The sequence below is a fragment of the Nicotiana tabacum genome, chromosome 24, assembly GCF_000715075.1.
Source record: "Nicotiana tabacum cultivar K326 chromosome 24, ASM71507v2, whole genome shotgun sequence".
Taxonomy (NCBI): Eukaryota; Viridiplantae; Streptophyta; class Magnoliopsida; order Solanales; family Solanaceae; genus Nicotiana; species Nicotiana tabacum.
Genome location: NC_134103.1, coordinates 33,459,892 through 33,479,345, shown reverse-complemented (window position 1 = coordinate 33,479,345; position 19,454 = coordinate 33,459,892). Strand labels below are relative to the sequence as shown.

General features: G+C 38.2%; 1 protein-coding gene across 1 annotated transcript in view; it reads left to right on the top strand.

Moving 5' to 3' along the window:
* Positions 1 to 19,454, top strand: part of LOC107771273 (protein argonaute 9-like) — a 33,749-nt gene that overhangs the window by 9,153 nt on the left and 5,142 nt on the right. The window contains exons 4-6 of the mRNA XM_075247423.1: positions 18,566 to 18,626; positions 19,172 to 19,269; positions 19,362 to 19,453. Of these exons, the coding sequence (XP_075103524.1) occupies positions 18,566 to 18,626; positions 19,172 to 19,269; positions 19,362 to 19,453 (251 nt within the window). The remainder of the gene's footprint in view (positions 1 to 18,565; positions 18,627 to 19,171; positions 19,270 to 19,361; position 19,454) is intronic.

Below are 19,454 nucleotides of genomic sequence, written 5' to 3'. Positions count from 1 at the left end.
ATATGATTTCGGTATGCTGATGATGGGCTAGTCTGAAGGACTTGAGGACGGGTTTTGACTGTAGCTTGAGCACAGAGATGTTGATTGTGTGAGCACGTGCTTTTGGACTTATATGTTCGGTAACGTCCCTATGAGTGGAATTTGTGGGTCGATGGGCGGTTGGATGGCTATATAACGAGTATGATATGACTGCGGAAAGTGTTCAGATTGTTTGAATGTGACGAAAAAAGTTTGATTGAGATGTAAATTTGATGCTTGATTTTCGTCTTGATTTGACGTATAGACTCGAGTTATGGGTTGAAGGATCTTTTCATGTTGTTTAGTTGGGGAATGAAGTAGATTTTCATGTCGTGTTATGAGTTCAGACTCAGGAGGATTAAGGGGTTGCATAATAGTTATAACTGTAGAAGGGTATAGAGAGATGTCGGTTTGAGGCAGAGCAGACGGGTTATCTCCTGCGAGGTGTACTGAGATTGTGTGGTCCTTATGATGTTTTGTAGAGAGTTCTCTTTTACCAGTGAATGAAATATGTTGCAATTTGAGTTTGGATTGTTTGTGGAAGATGGCTTGACTATTACAAGGGTAAATGCAAGATTTGCAGACGATTTGAGGTATTATATGGTTTGTGTTACATGGTCTTGCAAAGGATTTAGTTGAATTTTAGTACGGGATTCTGGCAGTAATAGAGTATGGGTATCGTGATGTTATCGAGTGGTTTGTTCTGTGTCTTTGAGCCTAGTGGGGGAGTCTGTTATCGACGAGTTGATTGCACGGTTATGTGTTGTATTTGTTTTGGTTCGGGGTATAATGGTGAATCAGTTTTGATTTGCAGGGGTCGATATCGAGGATGACTCAGGTAAAGGAATTTCTGGATACATGTTGTATTACACTCTATGGGTATATGGGAATCATAAAATAATTGAGTAGTTATTCGCGAAAGATGTAGTGTACATGGAGTAGGAATTTTCTCGGTTGCTTAGGAGTGTGGGTTACTCCTTTGGGTGTCATCGTGCCAATGGGGAACCAGTCGTTTGGCCCATTTGGGGCGGTGCAATTTAGATTTGAGCATAGTGGATGACTCTCAAAAATGGTTCTAATGGATTCAAGATTTATATGTAACAATTGGGAATCTTCAGGATGTGTAATTGGCTAGAAACTGAGATTTATACAGGAAGATATCAAAACTTGTGGTATTTCTATATCATTATGGATTCTACATATCAGTATCAGGAAGGTGAAGGTAATGGCCTTAGATTCGCAGGAAGTATCTTCAGAGTAAGTATTTTGGTTATGGTACTTTTGGGATACATAAAAAGGGAATTCAGCGGCTTATAAGCCTTAGGGTGGTGTGATCTTATGCTAAAGTTTGTGGGGCAAGGTTTGGTCAAGGTTAGTAGTGTTCTAGCAAGGAAAGGTATCAATTCGAAGGCAATTCGAAAAGAACTCAGAGAATGAGGACAACTTGGTAACGGGTTGGATCAGCATGGTAACGGATGTGATTGGCTCTTTTGGTTCTTATGATGTAGTGAGTTTCTGCATGTGTTTCGTGGCAATGCTCTTGGGTTTTTGGCTACCTGCGTAGCTTGGTTGAGTTAAAGGGATTCAGTCCTGATGTGCTGGTTTTGTGCAAATGGGATTCAGAAAGTTCTTGATGGTTTCTACCATGGTTAGAGATGTATATTTCCTACTGGCGTGAGAAGCATGTGATGTATAGTGATTTTCTCCTGGATGGGATCAAATGAAAAGTTCTTGGCTAATTAAGTATGCAATTGCTTGTGAATTAGAGCGGATTACGAAGTTCTCATATTGTTTTTTCGTATGATGGCATGGTATATGCAGTGTGTTGGGTAGGATTGAGATTTGCATGTGTAAGGTTACGGTTCAGTTTTGAAGGGGAGGTCATGGATCCTTAGGTAGCACAGACGGTTTCAGAAGACTATGTAAATGATATTACTATTTGGTATTTCTTGATGAGGGTGTACATTTTAGAAGGGGAATTGTGTTTTGATTTATGAATACTTTATTGGCATTGTGGCACTCTCCTAGTTGGTCGACGACTGATATTCAATTTTTCTTTGTGGCACAAAAGAATTTTAGGAGTATTCCTCGTGGGATGATCGTGTATGAGAGATGTGTCAAATATTTGGGCGGAGTAGGAGACTGGGAGTTCTCATGAGTAGATTGTTTCGTGGTTGTGGACTGTGAAAATGTACCCAAGGTTGGTCAGAGGATATTATGTTTTGTGATTCAGTCATTGTGGACTTTCGAAGGGTTATTTATCTATTGTGGGTGACGAGAGTTGATTTGGGGTTCATTGGTAGGCCCAATATGGATGTGTGTGCCACACCGAACCGGATTGGTTGGCTCTATACTGCTATTGTTGAAGGATATTCCATTCGATTGTTGTTGAGCCTATTCATGTTCTAAAATGGTCTGTGAGTTACTCTTCTATGCTATGAGGAGTCGTAATTCGTTGGTTATATGCATATATTGTACGGTTCTATTTGAGCTTTATATCGGGGTTTGAGCGGGATGAGTATCTGGGTATTGCATGATTAATTGCGAGTTGGCTATGTTCTTTCCGGATCGTGGTATTTTGTTATTTTCTCTCTGTGGTCATGGTAATGCACTTTGAGTACTTGATATCGAATTTTGCATGGTTATTGATTTTGAGCATGGTGGCTCGGGGTATATAATATGGACTAGCGTTTGGAGGGGTCACGCGTTGTAGCGGAGTTGTATTGAGGTATGATCCTTTGTGTGAGATTCGTGTGTTTTGGTTCTGCGGTGTGTGACGGGTTCTTAGCATTTCGTTGGGGTGGCACCCATTGAGTTTTTGGAACGATTCTCTTATTTGAGTCATTCTCCATGTTTGGATACATTTGGAATGTTGCTTATTGGTGCATGGATTGCACGGGTTGTGATTTTAGATTGTATTGAGGTGCCATGTCACTAGAGTGGTCGTGTTGGATGAGATGAGGTCGTTGGACCTGGAATGGATACTATCGAATTTGATTTCAGCATGTTGGAAGGGTAATATCGAAAGTCGACTTAGAAATCTACTATAGTTCTTGTTGAAGGAGATGGAGCTCTATGACTTGTTGATTTGGCGAATGGTTATGAGTTTTTACGTGTTTCTTTCATCGTTGGTAGTATATGAAGGTGTCAGAACGAGGCTTTATTTGATAAGATGTTTATTACAAACATTGGGTTATTTTGAGCAGCTGTTGTGATTTAGAAATTATCGCTACAAGTGTTCGAATGTGGGAATTGGATTCTAAGGCTTATGGGATAGGTTGGATTTAAGAAATTTTAGTTAAATTGTGTTATCAAACCTATATGAGATAGGGTGACGTGGGATCAGCCCCGGGTATATGCATGGTAAGGTTACACTGCAGTTGATGGCTTTGAAAATAACACTGGGCATATTCAAGGACGAACATATGTTTAAGTGGGGGAGGATGTAACGACCCGACCGGTCATTTTGAGCATTTGCACTTCGCTCGGTTGTTTGAGGGCATGAGTAGCTCCGTATGATGTATTATGACTTGTGTGAATCGTCGGTTTTGGTTTTCAAGTTATTCGGAATTGATTTGGAAGAATGATTCTCAGCTAGAAGCTTTAAATTTGAAAGGTTTGACCAACTTTGTCTTTTCGGTATTTGACTTTGGATTGGATCTTTGATGGTTCCATTAGTTCCGTTGGGTGATTTTGGACTTAGGAGCGTGTCCGGATCGTGATTTGGAGGCCGTAGTAGAATTTGGCTTGAAATGGCGAAAGTTGGAATTTTGAAAAGTTTGACCGGAAGTGGACTTTTTGATATCGGGGTTGGATTTCGATTCGGGAAGTTGGAGCAGGTCTAGAATATCAAATGTGACTTGTGTGCAAAATTTGAGGTCAACCGGACGTGATTTGATAGGTTTCAGCATCGGTTGTGGAAGTTTCAAGTTTCAAGTTCATTAATTTCTGAATTGAGGCATGAATCGTCATTTCGATGTTGTTATGTGTGCTTTGAGGCCTCTAGTAGGTCTGTACTATGTTATGGGACTTGTTGGTATGTTTGAACGTGGTCCCGAGCAGCTCGGGCGTGTTTCAGATCGATTTCGGAGCATTTTGGTAAGGTTCATTGCTGCTCGTTCTTGTGTGACCGCACCTGCGGCTGGTTTGCGCAGGTGTGATGGTCGCAGAAGCGACAGTGGAGCCGCAGAAGCGGCGAGTGGTGTAGAAGCTAAGGTTGTTGGCGCACCTGCGCGTGCGCAGAAGCGAGGGTTATCCGTAGGTGCGGAGGGGCCAGTCTCCATGGGCTTCGCAGATGCGAGGCTTCATCCGCAGAAGCGGAGGTCGCAGATGCGATATTTTAACTGCAAATACGGAATAGCTAGGCAGAGTTATAAAAATCGAGGTTTTGGTTCTTTCTTCATATTTTGAGTTGTGGGACTCTTGAGGCGATTTCTGAAGCAAATTTCATCACAAGGATTGGGGTAGGTGTTCTCTACTCAGTTTTGATTACATTTCATGAATCTATCTTCGATTCTAGCTTTTGGTTGATGATTTTCAAAGAGGAAATTGGGGGTTTTGGCCTAAAGTTTCATAATATGAATTTTTGAGTTTTGAACATTGAATTGGAATCGGAATTGAGTGAAACTAGTGTGGTTGGACTCGTAATTGAATGGGTTGTCGGATTTTATAATTTTTTGTCGGGTTTCGAGGTGCAAGTACGGGTTGGGCTTTTGGCCGATTTTGGGATTTTGATTCAATATTTAATCTTTTCGATCGGGATTGGTTCCTTTAGCATTGTTTGATGTATTTGAGTTGTTGTTGGTCAGTTTCGAGCCATTCGGAGGTCGGAACGCGCGAGATGGCATCTTCAGAGCATCATTTGGCTTGCTCAGCATTGATATTGGCTTGTTCGAGGTAAGTAACTCTTCTAATCTTAGTGCTGAGGGTATGAAACCCCAAAATACGTGTTATGTGATTTGTGCTGAGGTGACGCACATGCTAGGTGACGGGCGTGTGGGTGTGCACCATGTGAATTAAGTCTCTGTTGTTCCCATGGCACTGTATAGTGGCCCAATTTTGTTGATATATGTGTTATCACCATGTGATAAAGAAGTTAAGCTGTCAATCATGTTAAATATCATGTTTAGGCCTTATGCTGATATTGTTAGGACCCATAGTGGTCGTTTCTTGCTGTCATCTCACTGATTTCATTGATATATTGTACTCAGTCATATTCATGCATTCATATCATATCTCAGTCTCAGTTGTTGTTTATTGATACATCATATCATTGTTGTCAGGCTAGTTTCATGGTATTGTGAGCCCGTGAGTGAGACTAGAGAGATTGATGACTGAGTGAGGCCGAGGGCCTGAGTGAGAGTGACATTTTGGGATCGGGCTGCACGCCGCAACATATGATATTGATTATATTTTATATGGATCGGGTTTCATGCCGCAACAAGCCTTCGATATATATATATATATATATATATATATATATATATATATATATATATATATATATATATATATATATATATATATACATATATATATATATATAGTTGCATGCCGCAACAATATTGGATCGGGCTGCACACCGTAGCAATATAGCGCTTCGGTGAAGGAGCCCCTCTGGAGTCTGCACACCCCCAATGAGCGCAATCGACTATATATATGTGGATCGGGTTGTACGCCGCAACGGGCCTTGTGGTCATATATGAATCGGGTTGCACGCCGCAGCAGGTATTATACAACGCTGAGTGATTGAGTGTGCTGAGCCTTGAGCATAGTGAGAGAGAATGCGAGACAGTGAGATTGAGTAGTCTGAGAGTGTGAGTACATGAGTTTATCTCTGAGATACATTGCATTGACATGCACACATGACATACAAGCATAGAAATGTATTTTTCCTCATGTTGTACGTTATCACATCATTCATGATTTCTCACACATGTTGACAGATGGGCATAGTGATGCATTTGTTCTACACTGGTTATCTGGAAAGAAAATGAAGCATCTTATTTATTATGGAAAGGATTTTGGGAAAATTATTGTTTTCAAACTTATTCATATTTTTGGTAACTCTGGTAAATGATTTGGGTTTCGTTGAAGTACATGAAAGGCGGAACTATTTTGAGAAATCATGTTTTTGTTGGGCATTTGATTGTTGAGTTACTTCTGGTATTACTTGTTTTATGTTATTATGAACTATTGTTGGTTATTGAAGTTAGGTCCCGACCTTGGTACAAGTTTGTCACTACTTTCAACCTAAGGTTACATTTGTTATTTATTGAGTACATGGGGTCGGTTGTACTCATACTACACTTCTGCACCTTGCGTGCAGATGTTGGTTGATGATGTTGCTGTGTTCGATGGAAGCTGGATTGAAGATATACCTGCGTCCCGGGTGCAATTGCCTCTTGTTCGTGGTAGCTTTAGATGTGTAAAACTTTGTTTATGTCATTTTCAAACAGACTATGTATTTATTTCATTTTCACTTTGAAAACTCTATTCTTAGAAGCTAATGATTTGTACTACCAGTTTCTTGGGGAATGTATAAGATTCAGATATTTCTTTACTTAATCGCTTTATGAATTGTTATTGGAATTGGTTAGAGGTTAATTCTCTTACCTCGCTGGTTGGATTAGGTGAGATCACGGCTAGTGGATTTAGGGTCGTGACAATAATACTAAGTCATGAACTCACCCATAGGTGGAGCAACCAAATAGGGGAACTCACCCCGATAAGCAGAACCGAAACAAAATACGAATGGTGCCCCTCTGTAACAAATCAAAAGCATACTTGTATGATATCATCTGGCGCAGTGGCCTCAAGCCTACTATATGAGACACATCAACGCGTCAGGCCTCCCCCTCTTGGGCGCCCTCTACTCGCCTGAATACCCCACTGTGACACATATGTCCGGAGTCTAGGACAATCTCTCACCATGTGGCTGGTAACTCCACACTCAAAGAACCCTCTCTGCTGACATGGCTGGGGGAATTGTGCGGCACGGGTACTCTGAGACCCATGAGTACCTGAAACACCGTGTGAAGCCGGAAGTGCAAACTGAACTGGCTGACCCACAAAACCTCTACCATGTCGTACCCTACCTCCAAAATAAGGACCAGTGGATCTCTCCGGTCTACGAGGCCTCCTCGCCTCCCTGTCCTCTCTCTCCTGACCTCACCTGTCCTCTCTCTCATGGCCCCACCTATCCTCTCTCTCCTGACCCCGCCTATTCTCTCTCTTGATCCCACATGCCCTCCACTCAGCGAGCGATCCCTATCACCTGGTGAAATGAAACATCCGACTCTAACACCCGAGCCATGTTGAACCGAATATCATGCCTGAGCCCCTCAATGAATCTACGGACATGCTCTCTAACTGTATCGACCAAAGCAGGTGCATGTCTGGCCAAATCACTGAATCCAACGACATACTCTGACACTGACATAGTGCCCTAGCGCAGCTACTCAAACTCCACGCGCCATGCATCTCGAAGGGACTGAGGTACAAACTCTCTCAGGAACATCTCTGAAAACTGAACCAATGTAAGTGAAGCTGATTCAGCCGGACTACCCAATTCATACGCCCGCCACCACTTATAAGTTTCTCTCCTGATCTGGAACGTAGCAAAAGCAACCCTTAGTCATCTCCACAATACCCATAGTACGAAGAATGCGGTGACACTCCTCCAGGAACCCTAGTCATCGTTTGTCGCCAATCCATTGAAGGTATGAGGGTGGTACTTCTTGTACCTCTCAAGTTTAAGTTGTTCCTCCTCAGATACTGCTGCCCTAACCACGGGCTGAACTGGGACCAAAGGCTGTGTCGCCATGACACCTGGAACTTGACCAACATGAACTCGTTGCTCTGAAGTATGGGCGGCTGGAGTCTGAGCTCCTCCCCCGGTCAGTGAAGTAGCTGGTGCAATCGAAACCAACACCGCCTAAGCCAATATACCAAACATGCTTAGGAACTATGCTAAGGTCTCTTGAAGTCCCGGGGTAAACAGCAGGAACCTCCGGTACCTGCCCCCCAACTGGGACTACTGGCGGCTCCTCAACTACTGCTCTGGTGGGTGCCCTAGCTGTGGCAAGTGCTCCTCGTCCGCCTCTACCTCTTCCCCTAGCGACATCGGCTCTGGGGTAACGTCATCAGTAACTGCAGCTCGTGTCCTCACAATCTGTGAGAGAATGGACTGATAAAAGTTTAAACTGCGAGATCAATGAACTCGCACGATAGGAATGAAAGAAGTGAAATTATTCTAATAGTTCCGTAGCCTCTTGAAGATAAGTACAGAGGTCTCCCTACCGATCCGCAAGACTCTACTAAACTCGCTTATGACTCGTAATACCTATGAACCAAGAGCTCTGATACCAACTTATCACGACCCAATTTTTCCTCCGTTGGGTATCGTGATGGCACATAGTCTTAGGGACTAGGTAAGTCTAACATTTATTGAATAACAACAATATATAAATAACATCTAACAATTTTTTTGAAATGGAAATCTCTATAAAATTTACAATTCTCAAAATCGGTAGTACAAGTCATAAACTCTACAGAGTTTGCTACAAATTTCTAAATACAACTAGTTGGAAATAGGTAAAACAATGTGAATACAAAATAGAAAGGTGATTCTGAAGCCTGCGAACGCAATAACAGGTTTACCTTGAGTCTCCATAGCAATAATCTGCACAGCTAGCTAATGATGAACTAACTTCAAAATACCTGGATCTACACAAAAATGTGTAGAAGTGTAGTATGAGTACACCACGACGGTACCCAGCAAGTATCAAGACTAACCTCAGTGGAGTAGTGACGAGAAAACAGTCAAGACATCTACTGGACTAAATAATCTGAACAAGTATAAGTATAGAAACAACAGAGTATGATATCTGCATAAAGACTACGCGAATTGGCAATTAATACGGTAAATTTCAGTAAGAAAAGGATACAACAACTATCAGCGGAATACCATAATAATGACATAGAAGAATGAACGAAAACACAGCCTAAATCCGATGAACTCAATTAAAAGAAAGGCAGGTAGAAACTAGATGAAAACAACTACTTTCACACCAGGTTTTAGTCAATAAACTCCACGAGGTACTGAACCTCATACTATTCACAACTCACGGGTCCCAATACCTAAACCCTAACACTTGGCATCATGTGCCCTCATTACACTTCATAACTGCACTGACGACTCACGTGCCAAATAGAGCCATTCTCACATAGAAGGCAAGTAAACAAGGGTGTGCATCTATACTCAGAAAATACCAAGAAAACCTCTTAACCGATAAGAGTGCTCAACAACGTGTATGCTTGTGCAAGTGTCCTAATATGGTTTATGTCAGCTAGTAAGTATAGGAAAAGAAATGGACAGGACGTAGAATGTTTTCTCACAACTTTCCACAAGATAAAGCTCACATATGTAAGTGTACCACTACACAAACATCAACAACAAAAATGCCCCCAGGCCATCACAAGTTATCACAAATCAATCCCTGACATAGCCCACCTTGTCTTGACACGTGTGCACTAGTAAAGTAAATGCCCGCCTTGTCTCGCCACACGTGCATAATAATGTAAATAAAGTTGTCTTATCATGTTAAATATATATATATATATATATATATATATATATATATATATATATATATATATATATATATATATCCCGCCTTGTCACGCCGCATGTGCAAACATCAATATTAACAATAGCACGGCAGAAACCTCGTGCAACCTAATAAGACTCGCACGACAGAAATCCCGTGCATCACAATAACAACAACCGCACGACAGAAACCTCGTGCATCACAACAACAAGTACAACAGCAAAAATGATAATAACACCAGGGTACAACAAACAAGTCAACTCAGAGATTCCAGAACTCAAAGAAATGGAGGAACTATGTCACAAGCAGTAGCCACAATAGAGAATGCTAGTCATAATAAGAACAACTCAACATGGAAGGAAATAATAGGTAACAACGGTCCCACAATGTACAGTTCAACAACGAGGGAGCTAACACAAGTCGAATAATTCCAAATAAGGAGAGTCAACTAAATTACAGGATATCTAACTTCTTTTAAGGTTGGGCAATTAGGATAGAGATACAACAAATTCAATAAGGATAAGCAACAGAAAGATAATCATAGCCTCAATTAAGGGTGAACAATTTCAGAAGAGATAATTATAACTTCGAATAAAGATAAGCAGTTAGGAAATGATAACATGGCAATAGAAGAGATAACAATTTCAGTTAAGGCATTGATGAATCAAATAAGCAACAAGAGTGGATCATGAAGAAATTAATTCTAATTAACGCATGTAGAGGTGAAACTAGTAATTAAGATACATAATCATAGCGAGAACAACTGCATATTCAGTAAATACAAGGACCTAAGAACCCTAAAAGGCCAATTTTCCATAAATAAGTCTAAGCACGTACTCGTCACCTCGCGTACACATACTACAATTAGTATAGAAGACTCAAATCCTAAGGGGTAGTTCCCCCACACGAAGTTAGGCAAGATACTTACATCGAAGAAGACAGACTGATACTCTAAAATAAACTTCTCGGGTGAAATGGCATCTGAACGGCTTAAATCTAACCAAAATAACTTTAAAGCACAAATAAAACTCATAAGAAACTATTCTCGATCATAAAAGCCTCAATATTTATAAAAAATCTAAAAATCGACCCCAGGGCCCGCACCTCGGAACCTGATAAATTTCATAAAAATCCGAACACCCATTCCGATACGAGTTCAACCATACTAAAATTATCAAATTCTGATACCAATTCACTCCTCAAATCATCATTTTACATTTTGAAAGTTTTCTTCAAAAATCTTCATTTTTCCCAACTCAAAATACAAATTAAATGATATAAATAAAGATAAAATCATGGAATATAATAAATTCTAGGTGAAGAATACTTAGCCAAATAATTTTCTTGAAAACCCCCACAAAGAAGCTCCCAAAACCGAGGTCTAAAACTCAAAATATGGAGAAAATGGCAAAACCCTCGAATATAAACTCTCCGCCCAGGACTTCCGCATCTGCAGATAATTAAGCGCATTTGCGGGCAGACGTTCGCATCTACAAACTTAACTTACCAGGACTAGGTCCGCATCTGCGGATAATATAGCCGCACCAGCGGCGCCGCAGAAGCGAACTCCTTCGCAGAAGCGATCGAGGATCAGCAGAAGCGGCCTTCGCACCTGCGTGCCAACTTTCGCAGAAGCGAGCGAGCTCCCTTGCCTCAACGATCGCAGAAGCGGCCAGGCTCACGCAGAAGCGGAGCCGCACCTGTGATCCAAGATGTCGCAGGTGCGAGACACCAGAAACAAACCTGTCCAAAACTATGAAAACCAACCCAAACTTGTCCGAAACATACCCGGGGATCCGTCCAAGCACACCAACAAGTTCCATACCCTAATACGGACCCGCTCGAAGTCTCAGATCATATCAAATAATGTCAAAACTGTGAATCGCACCATGAATCGAACTTATGAACTTTCAAATCTTCCAACTTCTAAAACTAGCGCCGAAACTTATCAAACCAACCCGGAATGACGTCAAATTTTGCAGGCAAGTCCCAAGTAACATAATGGTGTTGTTCTAACTCTCGGAATTGCATTCTAACCCTGATATCGCCAAAGTCAACTCTTGGTCAAACCTCTCAACCTTCAAACTTCAACTTTTCCAACTTTTGCCGAAATGCTCCAAATTAACCTACGGACCTCCAAATCCAAATCCGGACGCAATACTAAATCCAAAATCACCATACGAAGTTGTTGCAATCATCCAAAACCCATTCCGTAGCCTTTTACACAAAAGTCAAATTCCGCTTAACTCTTACCGCTTAAGCTTCCAAAACTTGTATTCTTCTTCCGATTTGACTCCGAATCATTCGGTAACTGAATTCAACCACGCACGCAAGTCAATACACATAATACGAAATTACTCAGGACTTTATACTGCCGAACGAGATTTAAATTCTCAAAACGACCGGCCGGGTCATTACAGTAATAAAGTACAATAACAACGACAACAACCCAGTATAATCCCACTAGTGGGGTCTGGGGAGGGTAGTTTGTACGCAGACCTTACCCCTACCCTGGGGTAGAGAGGTTGTTTCTGATAGACCCTCGGCTCCCTCCCTCCAAGAACTCCCTACCTTGCTCTTGGGGTGACTCGAACTCACAACCTCTTAGTTGAAAGTGAAAGGTGCTCACCACTAGAGCAATCCACTCTCGTCGTTACAGTAATAAAGTATGTTGCAAAAATACCAATGCGAGTTATTGCCAACGCATTGGAGGAACCAGAATCTATAGAGTATAAAGAGGCAGTGAGAGTGCTTGACATATTTCTGAGCCAAGCAGTATGGAGTTTCTTATTTTTCTGTCGTCACAACATATTCTGGTTTTCCGTGGCAACTTATTCTGGTTTCTTAAAACTCTTATATATTTTTTTATTAGTTAAATTGTCCGCGCTTCGCACCGCGAAACATTAGTGCATTACAAAGTGATTCTCTTAAGAATTTTAGTCGAGATTAAAAATTTATAATTTTCATAACGCCAACAATATAAAAGATAATGTAAGACATACATATAAAAAAAATTATCTTAATAAATGTAATTTTATAAATTAAGCCTTTAAATCATGTTAAATGTTATTCATAAGTAATACTATACGAATTATTATAGATAATAATATTTAATAGTGATTGTATTTAGAGGCAAATACTGTTATTTGGTAATATATAGTAACTAGTTAATTTATCCGCGCTTCGCACGGGATATGATAACACAAATAAGATTAATTCATGCATCAATATCATGAGCTTCTTTGCTACTATAAGTTAAACTTCTTCCAACTACGCAAAAAAGTACCAAAAAAAAATAAATTCAGAAGGCGAGACACTCAAAAGAAAAACACAACAATATATTACAAGTTAATTAAGTTCACCAGTTTAGTCTTTTCAAAATCTACCTCGAAACTGTGCTATAGCACATGAATGGAAAAAAATGATGGGGAAAAAGCAAAAAAAATAAATTAAATAATAAAGTTAATCAAATACAAACATTACTACCGTAGATAAAGAGCAAAAACTGATATGCATCTATCCTGGAGAAACCCAAAAAGGCAAATAAATAACTTGTGTATGAATGGAGCAAGAGAAGTCCCGAGATTTCGATTTTTAAATCGAGATCCAGTGGCAATGACATTAACATTATGCTCTGGCCTCTGGTGTTCTCCAACATGAGGACTCTTGAAAAACCGCTAGCTCATTCAACACTTAGTATTATCTTGTCAAAAAGTACATGGGAAGTAATCCCAACACTATGAGTTTCTTTTGCTAAACAGATAGAGGTAGTTTTGTGACTCATAGTCCAGTTGATGTCTTGCAGTTCTATAATTAAAACTAATATCCCATAGTAACAAACAACAATCAGCAATTGAGAATCATATTAGTAATATTTGTGAGATTTCAGCAATCGAAAAATCATACTATCTTTTTTTTTTCCTTTACCAGCCTGAGCTTGAATTATTTTCCGAAATTAATATATTTACAAATTGGTCATCAATCCCGAAAGTTCTTTTCATGTTTAAGATCTTTACGTATTTCGAGTTAATCCCTACATTTAACTTAATTTTATCAAGAAAATGACAATTTTTACCATATAAACATAAAAGCCATAGATATACAGGAAAAAAAAAGATTTTCTTTCTTCCTAAGAAGTTGGTATGGTACAAAATAGGGCTAAGATGCTGAAAATACAAAGAAAAGGGAAAATAAAAGGGAATAAGAACAAACCATGTGTTTGTTAGCCTCAAACATCTTCCTGCGTGAATAGGCGAATCAAAAGCTAAGAAGATCAAAATCCCAAAAAGTTACAACCCATAAACATTAAATTTGCATGGAACATATAGTATTATCTTACAAATTTGATCATAACATAATCTGTCGCATTGGATCACTCCTCGGATTGGATGGAAAAAGCACAGGCTTTCTGATGTTGAAACATGATCAAGTCAATCTCTATCTTTGTGTCTATGGATCATAATTTCAAACAACTTCTTCACTACAAGTATATATATCTTCTTATCGCTTTACAATTCTCTTCTTCTGACCCTATTAACTCTGTAACTTGCTTGTCATCATTTCAACAAATGGAACATATTTTTCTCTCCTGTTCTTTGCCTTCAGAGTCATTGATTATTTTGTCCTTTCATCTCCAAAGTTCGTTCTTTTATTTTGGCAACATGAGCAGCAGTAATTTATCTGGAAAAGGAAAAAAATTGAAGGGCATATAGAATATCTCTGCAAATCTGCAATCTATGTGTTCGCCTTTTTTCCATATAAAATTCTGAAGCAAGAAGAGAGTTAGAAAGGGATTCCAAGTAGCCCATTTGTGTATAGAAAATTAAATTTGATAGAATGGGATTACCAACACAGATTTTTGGGGCTGAAATCTTTAGCAGCTACTTGTTCCTGGCAACTCTGATGCTTTTCATTGAAGAGCTACAATGAAAAAAATTCCAAACAAAAATGTAACACACTCTAGCAAAGTCAACATTCAAAGGCCATGAATTGCTATGCAAATTAATACCAGGGGCATCAACTTTCACCGACATTCTTAACTGGTGTTATAAGTAGTCGCAAAGCCATCTTACCGTTTTAACCCCTATACAACAATTAGTATGAGACATTTTTCACCATTTAAGGAAATCAAATTCTGATTGAAGTGATAGTTTAGGATAATTCAACTTAATTTAAGAGGGCAACATACTGCACATAAGCCGCTGGAATATTGCAAATGCCCACTTTATCCTCCCCTTTTCACAAGAAGTTTTATATAAGTTTTGATGCGCTAATATTTAGAGATAGTTTTACGTGTTAGGACAATTTGAAAGTTAAATGAAATAAACTCAATAAGTTGAAAATCAAGTCATAATTAAAGGGTTACATATAAAATTGTGCCCCAACACGAAAGTAAAGAAAGACAATTAATATTTAAAACATATTGTAACACGTTTATATGTATATATTGATCTTTTTCGACCTTTTGAATAACATCGAGTACGGGTATTTAATATTTATAGGGACAAGGAACATAACATCAGAAATAAAATCTTAGCCAACTCAAAAAGATATAGACATGGGACCATCTTAAAGACTTTTAAAGAACTTCTTGAACAATTCCTTGCAACTCATGCTCCTTCTCTTAAAATTTAGCTATTGAGTAATGCCCTTCTGGCCTGCCAATATTTATAATGTTCAATATTATAGTAGACTCTGTTGATGGATCTAAAACTTTCACTCTTTATAGCATCAACAGGGAAAAACATAACAACGGAAAAAGATAAGAAAAGAGAAATCTTGATGACTCTGGAATTAGACATTATCATAAAAATTCCACCGATAAAATCCTTTGGGTGGTGTATATTTGAAGAATTCCCTTATTGAAGAGTTGCTAGTTGTGCATATAAATCTTATGGAGGCAACTTTTCACCTACACCAAGGAAATAGAGTAGAAGAATATAATACCTCAAGATAAATGAACCATTGAAAGTTTCTAGAGTGACCTTTTAGGCCCTTATTCTACACTCCTCCACATCTCTGTTACAAAGCTATAAATAATCATAATAGAAGAGAGAATAGTGAATTATTCAACACGGTAACAACAAATAAGTAAAGTGTATCACCAAATAAGTTAATCACAAATTTAAGAAGAGCAGTTAAAATCAGAAAGCACAAATGAGTAAGATTACCTTTGGTCACAATTGTTGAAGGAGAAAACCCAGACTTGATCGTAGAGAGCGTTTGTTAAAACCTGGAAAGGACGCTTCAAGTACTGAATTAGCCAATAAGTGCATGTATTAATCAAATCAGTTAGACAAACTTGAACAACAAAGTTGTATTAGAAAGCTAAAATATTAACAAAACAATTATCGACAACATCTAACCTCCTTCAGTGCTTTATAAAGCTAAAATATTAACAAAGTTGCATAACTGGAACAATGGGAGCAAAAAAGGACAATTAGATGGAACTCTCAAATGGAAAAGGGAAAAGGATAAATTAGGAGAATAAAAAGCAGTAGGGGGAGAGAAAAGGGATTACCAATTTCTTTTTAGTGATTGTACTCTATTGTAGATTCAACTTAGTATATTGTTTCTATGCTAATTTTGCACTGTCACAATTACGAGATAGATTAAAAAAAAAAAGCAGTTCTTTAGCAATGGAGGAGGGGAAACTGATATCATCGGTTTCAATTGCGGGTGAGAGAGATTCTGGAATAAGGAAGGTAGGTTATTGAAATGGACGCCTCTTTTTTGCTGGCAGTTACAAGAAGTGTAAGAAGCTTCGGTTGGAATGACACATATTTTTTCTCATTTTTAGCGGTGTAGGAGTAGAATGAAGGAGATTTTTTTTCTTTTAAAAAAAAAGAAGAGAAAATAGATAAATATGGATGCTGGTATCTGGATGCGCCACATCACCGGGTCTATACCTCTCTTTTATATATATATAGATCTTTCAAATTCTGATGTCGTCCGCCAGCTGTTATCTCTTCCACTTTTATTTCCTTGTCATTATATCCACATGTTTAGCAAAAACCAATTTTCAGCCTAAAATGTTATTTCTTGCAGAGAATAATGCATCACACCCTTAGGGGTTGTTTGTTACGCGGACTAAATTATTTCGGGATTATAATTCCTGGACTAATTTATTCTATTAGGGAGGTGGAATAATATAATCCCAAGTTTGATGGGATAAGGTGAGATATTCTGTATTAAGACTGGGATTAAATTTATATCATGTTTGGTTGACAGTATATATTTATCCTGGAATAAATTTATACCGTCAACCAAACATGGTATAAATTTAATGCCACATCTTATTTCATCTTATCCCGCGTACCAAATGACCCCTTAGGGTGTGGCCCTTCTCCTAATCCTGCGTGAACGCGAAATGCATGTGTGTACCGAATTGTCCTTTAATATTTAATAGTAATTAAATTTACAGACTTTTAAAATTTTAAAATAATATTTATCTTATTTATTATTAACACTTGATTTTTTGCTTTCTATTCCTACTTAATGTTGTTCTCTAGAGCATAATGCATCACACCTTAGGGGTACAATCTTTTCCGGGATCATGCGTAAACTTGAGATGCATTATGCACCGAGCTACTCTTTATATTTATTAGTAATTAGATATACAACCTTCTAAATTTTAAAATAATATTTAACTCATTTAAGTATTAACACTTTTTTTTTCCTTTTCTGTACTTTGTTGTCATGTAAGGTTTTTTGTCATATAAATAGATTTATGTTTTACCTATAGAGATGCAACAATAATTTTTGTTCCCCTTAAAACATGTAAAGAATTTTTGAGCATACGTAATAAATTTTAAACATTATTTTTCCTTACTATATGTATATAAGTATCTAAAAATAATTATTAGAGAATTAAATTTTTGTGGTATTATGATTTTTCCTTGTAAGGCAACTAAAAGAGAAACAAAGCAAACCCGAATCCTTTGGCGCAAATTCACAAAATCAAAAGCCCCTTAACATGTGTAAGTGTCTAAATTTTTTTCCATAGCGAATTAAAGATTTGTCTTATGATTTTTCCTTGTAAGGCAAGAAAAAAAAGAAACAAAAAACCTGAATCCATCTGTCATAAATCCACAAACCAAAATTTTATGAGTCTTATCTATAAGTTTTTTGGCTTTCTTTTTCTTTTCTTTTTTTCTTTCTAAATTACCTAACCGGCCTCTTCATTTTATCAGAGAAACTGTCAAATATTCCTTTTTCCTAGCTTGGTAACCATTTTTTTCCCCGAAGAACTCTTAGTTCTTTTATATTTTAGGCCCATACATATAAAGATGACAATACACAATAGTTAAACAGAACTTTCCTAGTCCTATAGAGCAATTTATTTGTTGTTCCAATGTAAAAGACACATCATATGAAGCAAATATTTTTGCTATGAGGCCGACATGATCAGTTCATTTAGATGGACATTATGCTTACTCCTATGAAACTTTTCAAAAAACAGCATTACGTTCTTTTTTCTTGAAATCAACAATTAAGTGTAATAGAGGTGAAATTATTTTTTCACCTAATCGAGCTTTTAGATTATATATAATTAGTGATTCAAATTTCATTTGTGTCAAGTCCCACTTGGCTATTGCCAATCCAGAGAATATATCAATCGTCTCATACAGTCACAAACAGTAAAGAATAGAGTCTATAACCACATTAGTATTTCCCTGTTACAAAATATTCAATGATATTGAGTGGTAGATTTTTTTATTTTTTTCTTTCGAAGAAAGTGTCCAAAGAAGAGAAAGGAAACATCACTAAAAACTCTAATTAAGAGGTTGTTGTTCACTGCATGGCATAAAAATCATAGAGTGACTGAACGATTGCCCCGTAATATAAAAAAATATAAGTATGAAAGGGAAAACCTTTCTAAGTGTCTCGTAAGAGTTTGCATTTTATGCAAAGTTAGTGTCAAACGGCTTTTGCAGTTGGGAGTTTTAGAATGCAATGTGTATGCACCCGTCTTAACCTTCCTTCTTGGCAAGTTTGGTCTTTGACTATGGTCGATTGCAGTTTGGGTGTAAGAAGTAGCAGAAGGGCACAAAGTGCAGAAAAATTAAGATTTCCAGGAGGTTTGAATGTGCGTTTTCCAGAAGTTACAGTATGTAACGGTAGCCGTAATTAATAGACGACGGTTAAGGAAAAGATAATGTAATAACTTTTTAAAAGATGTGACTATTGAATTTTTTAGTAGAGCTATGTTATTTAAAAGGTACAAAAAAGCAAAATTCTAAGAAAAAAGATAAATAGAAAACTTGGCATAACAGAATGCCACATGCTATCGCCTTGCATTATATTAATATATAGATTGTTTTCATACAGGGGCTACCTTATTGTGCACCCATCTTTCCACAAAGTGCGCGGAAACTTTGTTTATCTTGGTGGAAGAGATGTAGGATGCCGGGGTTTCCATTTAAATATATATATATATCAGGGCCACTCAAGGAGGGCTTTCATTGAACATGGGTAAATCAAGAAATGACATTATTTTTGTCACCTCCTAAATCAGTATCTTACAAATTTTGAATTTGCAGATGCATCAACCCCTTGCATTACGAGGCCAGGGACAGTTATACGCTTCCTTCTTGCAAAGATGAATGCTGACTCTCTTGAACAAATTGATTGGGCCAAGGTAATTGACTAACTTCTACTACAGTACTAATTTCCTTTTCCTTGCAGCAGTTATTTTAAAGTTTTCTTGATTGCTCCTTTGTTCTGGCCAAGAGGATGCTCAAGGGTCTGAGGATCAAGGCAGACCACCTCAAATTGGAATACAAAATCACCGACCTTTCTGCTGAGATTTGCAGAATGCAGGAG